The sequence below is a fragment of the Mytilus edulis genome, chromosome 4, assembly GCF_963676685.1.
Source record: "Mytilus edulis chromosome 4, xbMytEdul2.2, whole genome shotgun sequence".
Classification (NCBI taxonomy): domain Eukaryota; kingdom Metazoa; phylum Mollusca; class Bivalvia; order Mytilida; family Mytilidae; genus Mytilus; species Mytilus edulis.
In genome coordinates this window covers 80,779,930-80,787,114 of record NC_092347.1, presented here as the reverse complement: position 1 = coordinate 80,787,114, position 7,185 = coordinate 80,779,930, and the positions used below count along the sequence as shown (strand labels likewise).

At 31.9% G+C, this 7,185-nt stretch overlaps 1 protein-coding gene across 3 annotated transcripts in view; it reads right to left on the bottom strand.

The window, feature by feature from the left end:
* Nucleotides 1-211: 211 nt before the first annotated feature.
* The window catches only part of LOC139520679 (thrombospondin type-1 domain-containing protein 4-like), an 89,567-nt gene continuing 82,593 nt past the window's right edge, over nt 212-7,185 (bottom strand). For all 3 annotated transcript variants that reach the window (XM_071313545.1, XM_071313546.1, XM_071313547.1), the window contains 4 exons: nt 5,336-5,506; nt 4,789-4,974; nt 4,303-4,456; nt 212-2,227 (listed from right to left, as the gene is read on the bottom strand). In XM_071313545.1, the coding sequence (XP_071169646.1) occupies nt 2,079-2,227; nt 4,303-4,456; nt 4,789-4,974; nt 5,336-5,506 (660 nt within the window). In that variant the 3' untranslated portion in view covers nt 212-2,078. The remainder of the gene's footprint in view (nt 2,228-4,302; nt 4,457-4,788; nt 4,975-5,335; nt 5,507-7,185) is intronic.

Genomic DNA, 7,185 nt, shown 5'->3' with positions numbered 1-7,185 from the left:
TCCAGTCAAATCTCTGACGATTCTTCAGTGTAGTTCCAGCAGATCACTGGCTTATTTTCCAAGTCATTTATACTTCTTTCAAAATTCGGTGCATATACCAGTGAGATGATTTCTAATTAATAACAGATGCACTTTTAGTTATAAATTACATTGCATTTTTTTTAGTTATAAATTACATTGCATTAACTATGGAAATAATTGGACACTCATATTTTGAACACATTTATTCAACAGATATTACATGATTGTCATGAATGTTAGATGAGAATTAAAACAAGTTTGCTGAATCAACATGACAATTTTGTATCGACAATATCAATGAAAATAAGGCATGCATGTATAAAGACAAATATCTGCAAAGAGTGTTGACATTGTATCTTGGGACAGAACATTTGACAGCGCAAAAGGCCATGCACAGATGTTGAATCAACACCCGGCATCTTTTATGAACCAAAAATTGCTATATAATTGACCACTGGTTCTTGAATGCAGCTTATACAAAATTATGTTAGATCAGTTTGGAGCAAAATCTAAAATATTGCAATAACGTTTCCAGTATTAATTGATTTTACTGGTCATTTCGAAGTTTTGCTAGAAAATACAAAAAAGGAGGGAACAATCATTAATTAAAAAATCACAACTATAAGGAAGAATATACGAACAGGGGAAAACCATTAAGACTTCCAACATAGTTCCCATTGATGGACAACATAAAACATTAGTATAGAAAGTGTAATGTTCTCTCAACTGAATAATATACATATTCCTGCATTCTCTTTACATTACAGAAATAATCTTATGAATGTACGTGATAGAGGTAGATAGGAAAAAAAGTCTGCACTGCTTAATAACAAAGTATCGATATGTTGCTAACAAGCTCGCCATTTTATCAATTATGCCCTATCGATATATTAATTTGCCCTTCATTAAAACGTTTTTTGTAATGATGATGAACGTGATGATTTCTATGGAAAATGGAAATGGATGACCCTAACATTCACAACCACTAGTGTTTTATGCTTAGCATAAACTTTTATATAATACCAATACATTTCAGATATACTTACTTCATAATAGGTTTATTCTCGTTAAAGAAGTGAAAATATATATGAAAAGTTATGTTAAAACATTCATACCCTGTTGTTTCATATACAAAATTCAGATTACATTTATTATTCTAGAGTTCAATCAAATAAAGTAATATGATCCAAATAACAAATTCTAAACCTCAAGCACAACAGATCTAAACGAATCTTTCTCCTATTCAATATTGTGTCTTTCATCTTTTTGTGTGTACCAAAATTTATTTTATCAGGCACATATAGAGCATTAATTGTGCATAAATGCAAAAACAAGTAGAAAGAATAACCAAAAGCTATGACAAAGGCTCAATTTTGCAATACATAGGTATAAGTGTTGCTAAGATGGGTGACTTCGACTACTAGTTTTTCTTAATCAAAAAGATACGATCAGACCATTTGGCCCCGAAAAAGGCCTTTTGAATGGTACTAACTTCAGCATTTGAAAATTTGACCGGCATCAAAGAACGAGTTGTTTGAAAATCAATGAATTAGAAAAACATATCGTCACCTGATAGAAAATTAACAGATTTTTTTTTGTTACAGAAGAAATTCTCTAAATAAACATTCATTCGGCGAACTCAGAAAAATATACTTGACTAGATAAAGAATAACGGAAACGTAAAAAACAAAGCATGTACTACAGTTATAACTAAACGCTTCAAATAACCATAATCATACACATTACTGTACTTTGTATATCATTTATAACAGCGACTGTGTAGCTACTTTTTAATCATGCATTCATAATATAGCCCTACACTTTTGTCAACGCATATAAAGCACTTAAAAGTGGTTTGTACACAAAATTACAACTTAAGTATTATATAATGTTTCTATCATGACTAAGCTCAGCGAGGAAAAGCTTGCTCAATTTTCCACATTGTAATATTAAGTCAGCACTAGCACAGTTATATCACAACACTCATTAACAATGCTGTTTTAATCCTTGAACTAATTAGACCTTCCTCACAGTAAATGAACACTTTACATATATTCTCATGAATGAGTTCTGTTGACATGTGTTATGTGTTCTCGCTTCTTGCAAGACCGACAGCATGCAGTCTTGTAGAATGGATAATCACAGAGTTCAATTTTTGCTTGTGGTACTAATTTACAGTTTGAAAGTTTATCTATACATGTTGGATCTGTAAGCAAAATGATAATAATATATAATATGTAAATTCATCATTTATACTCTGAAAGACAATTCATAATAAGTGTATATATGTATGCCATCCTACATCGGTCTGGTTCATAGCTATTTAACATTTGACAATCGAATGTGCCCTTCTTTAGTAGATCAAAAAAGAAATCAAAGACAAGAAAATACTTTTGCTTAATAGAGAAAAACGTAACATAGGAATTCCACTGGAATAAATATAACAGTAAATGTTCCTAACGGAATAAATGGTAAAGAATATGTGTTCCAACAGGAACAGATGTTATGACATTGTTTATAACAAAGTTTCCATTGGAACTTCTGTTAGGTGGAACAAATATACGTTGACAACTGTACATAAAAACTACTAATATTCACTTACACTAATCGGAACAAAACAAGCGATTTACTCATGTTCTCAAGACCTGGTCAACTATTAGTATTTGTACTCGTCTTGTTGCTTATACTAAATATTTCTGAGTATTGATTTCATATAGCGATTTTACCAAAAAGTACGGACAGGATAGTTATTCATGGAACATATCCATCGTCGAATATCGATGTTACTTAAACGGAATGATGGTCAACTATTAGTATTTGTACTCGTCTTGTTGCTTATACTAAATATTTCTGAGTATTGATTTCATATAGCGATTTTACCAAAAAGTACGGACAGGATAGTTATTCATGGAACATATCCATCGTCGAATATCGATGTTACTTAAACGGAATGATGATAGGTTTCTGATGAACATCATTTTAGAATCCTATTCAAAACAGTGTAGCTGTGGCCATTGATTGACGACCTTAAAATATCCCATTGACTGGGGCAGATTAGGTGAACGTGTGTCTGTAAAGACAACTGCTCACTATGTACTTGTTAAACTGTGGGGTCACAAAAGGTTCTCAACACCTAAATAAAGAAATTAGAAAAACTAATCAGGAATAACACGATGTTTTGATTTATATCAATAATATTAATCAAAACATAAAGTTATTCCTGATTAATTTTTCGAATTACTTTAATATTAAAGGCATTTAGAACCTTTGGTGACCCCACAGTTTAAATTCTATAGTAAGTTAGTAGTGAGCAGTTGTTGTTACAGACACACGTTCACCTAATCTGCCCCTGTCAATGGGATAATTTAAGGTTGTCAATCAATGGCCACAGCTACACTGTTTTGAATATGATTCTAAGTAGTAGAAATAGTCAAACACAGCAGAAACAGACAAACATTTAAATAAAAACGTTGCCTTCGATATTTACCATTCATGTATTTTTGTAGGGAAATACATTTTTGATTCAGATAGTTTGCTAATGTTGTTTTGTCGTCGACCTGATATTTTGCAATGGTATACCTTAATCAGCACTTTTTGTGCTGACATGAATTATCATTGATATTGTTATATTCATAAGTTAACTGTTTACAAAATTTTGAATGTTTTGAAATACTAAGGCTTTTCTACCTCAGTCATAGATTACCTTAGCTGTATTTGGCAACACTTTTAGGAATTTTGGATCTCAATGCTCTTCAACTTCGTACTTTATTTGGCTTTTTGTTTTAAACTTTTTTGGATTCGAGAGTCACTGATGAGTCTTTTGTAGACGAAACGCGCGTCTGGCGTATATATAAAATTTAGTCCTGGTATCTATGATGAGTTTATTTACAACCACTGGGTCGATGCCACTGCTGGTGGAGATTTATTTCCCCCGAGGGTATCACAAGCCTAGTAGTCAGCACTTTTTGTGCTGACATGAATTATCATTGATATTGTTATATTTATAAGTTAACTGTTTAAAATTTTTTGAATTTTTTGAAATACTAAGGCTTTTCTACCTCAGGCATAGATTACCTTAGCTGTATTTGGCAACACTTTAAGAAAATTTGGATCTCAATGCTCTTCAACTTCGTACTTTATTTGGCTTTTTGTTTTAAACTTTTTTGGATTCGATCGTCACTGATGAGTCTTTTTTAGACGAAACGCGCGTCTGGTGTATATATAAAATTTAGTCCTGGTATCTATGATGAGTTTATTAATGGAGATACTAATAGGATTTACCTTCATCGAGTTGGGGAAGGTCACATGAATCAGTATTACACACGTGACGTGCAGTCGGACGATGATCTTCAGAACATGTTGAACTCGGACTTAAATCTTCGTCTAAACACTTCACCAATCTTGATTTTGTTCCAGCATCACAAGATTTTGAACACTAGAAATAAATAAAAACGTGTCATTTATAAAAGAAATGAAGCAAAAGGGAATTATAAAAGCACAATTTTGAGGAGAAGGAGAATGAATTGTTTCAGAATTTTCTTTTGATTGAAATGATTAAAATTTCCAATAGTTTCTTTTTTTTACATCCGAAAATTATAATTTGAAATAGAAAAAATAAAATTTTACATTGGGTAGATGTCTTTATTTCAACAGTCGACATATTTTTCTCTTTTTTAACTGAACTTTGCGCACTTTTCCATGAAAAATGCATAATATTATTATGACAGTGGAACATACATTCAGAATAAAATTAATTATTTATCTTACCTTTGACCAAGAAGTCATAAACCATTCCGCTTGACAAGGCGGCAAATCTTTGCATGGTTTAGTTATTGTTGGTTTTTGTTTTGATAAACAGTTTTCATCTCCTACCACGGTGATTAGTTTTTCTCCTAATTTTTTCATGCATATAACATCTCTTTTCTTCATTCCATCTCCACATGTCACAGAGCACTGTATTAATGAAATTGAACAATTATTACATTATATGTAACACATTTTACAGTACAATTTTGTCGATACACTCTATTGTTTATGTCAAGCACCATATGTGTGACCTTTTCTACAAGTACTTGTTTTAAATGAGGAAATGAGATGGTTAAATTGTTTCAATGACCGTTGAAGTGATTAAAATCGTTATTTCAAATCAACTACTAGTATTTAACAGTTACTTCTGAGGAGATATTTCCTCCTTTTTAAAGAAACAAATTGGTTCGTGCATACTAAGAGTCAGTTTTATTATTTATCTTTTACTTAAACCAATAGCAAAACGACCCATTCCAACTCGGTATTGAACATTTATGCACTAACATACCTTTGACCATGGACCCGTGAACCATATGCCGCCACATGGAATCCTATTACGACATGGCCTCTTTTCCCTCGGTTTTGACTTGGAGCATTTGCTTTCAGGAAGTGGTGCACCGTCTGCTGCTGAACAGAAAACCTTCCTTGTTACGTACCCAGTGCCACAACTAGATGAGCACTGAAAAATAAATCGCCAAAATATTGAATAACATTTATAAAATTATATAATTTAAAAAAACGAGTTTGAAATTTAGAATTTTTTGTAACGGCACACGGTAACAGTCTGTGTGAAAAAAGTTATTTTTCGATTTAGACTTATATGTCTCTTTACAAACGATATACATAACAAACTACTTTATAGAAAAAAAAACTTATTATCATGAGCTTCCGAAGGTGTCGTGAAGTTTAGTGTAGAGATGTAAATTATTTGTTATAATAAAAGTGTTCTGGCTGAATAAAAACAAAGTAGTCGAATTAGTTGTTGTTACTTTGTTTCTTTTATCAAATTCTACTACTTTTAGAATTTCTGATCCGAAAAAGGAGAGAATGCAAATCATAAATGAGAAAGTTTGATTAACTTTATTTCTTGCCATCCTGTTCTGCACACTTTTTACCGCAAACATTGCATTATTTTGGTTTCTCATATCCCATGAAAACAGCTCATCTCACAGGTCGTTATTTTCTCTTAATTTTCGTCTGGGATATTATGATTGTGTTATTAGTTGTTAGCCATGAACTACCTTTAAGTAACGGCGAGTACTCGAAGACGGTTTTAAGTGTCGTTTGTGTTCATATTAGTTGTTTATGTTTTGCCCCGTGCCATTCTAGTGAGTCGAGCCTTTTTATTATGTTGTGCTGTTACACCACTGATCAATGTAAGTGGAGTATTTGGAGTTTATAAATAATTTAAACCTCTCCACATTCTTTATGTGGCTTTCTAAAGTCAGGTAAATTGTAATTGTCAGTGTTTGCTGTTGGTTGCTGTTATCTTATAAACTTGGGTTGTTATATTTTGTTCTTCGTTTGAATTATTTTACATTCAATCATGAAGAGGCATTTGATAGCTGACTATATAATAGTATCAGTTTTGCTGCAGTTACTTTAATTCATATATTCATATAGAATCATATTCAAAACAGTGTAGCTGTGGCCATTGATTGACAACCTTAAATTATCCCATTGACTGGGGCAGATTATGTGAACGTTTGTCTGTAACAACCGCTGTTTACTATGTACTTGTTAAATGCACTTAAACTGTGGGGTCATAAAAGGTTCTCAACACCTAAATAAAGAAATTAGAAAAACTAATCAGGAATAACACGATGTTTTGATTTATATCAATAATATAAATCAAAACATAAAGTTATTCCTGATTAATTTTTCGAACTATTTTAATATTAAAGGCGTTAAGAACCTTTGGTGACCCCACAGTTTAAATTCTATAATAAGTAAGAAGGGAGTAGTTGTCGTTACAGACACACGTTCACCTAATCTGCCCCAGTCAATGGGATACTTTAAGGTTGTCAATCAATGGCCACAGCTACACTGTTTTGAATATTCATATCATTTGGACGTTGTTGTTAAGTTGTATCAATTGGAATTATATCACATCTCAGTATTTGATATAGCGATTTCAACTTAAAACTTAAGGTTAGCCAGTCAGCAAAAAATTTACATCCGTTTTATTTTTTATCAAGATACTAACATCCATAAACTACTTTCTGTATCCTCTGGGTTAGATAAAAAGTCGCCTTATTAAAAAAATGGGGAAAGATTCATCATACATATATTTTAAAATTCCATCGTAAAAGCACCCTGGAGAAAAAGTTGTCGAAATGTATATATTTAACACAAAAG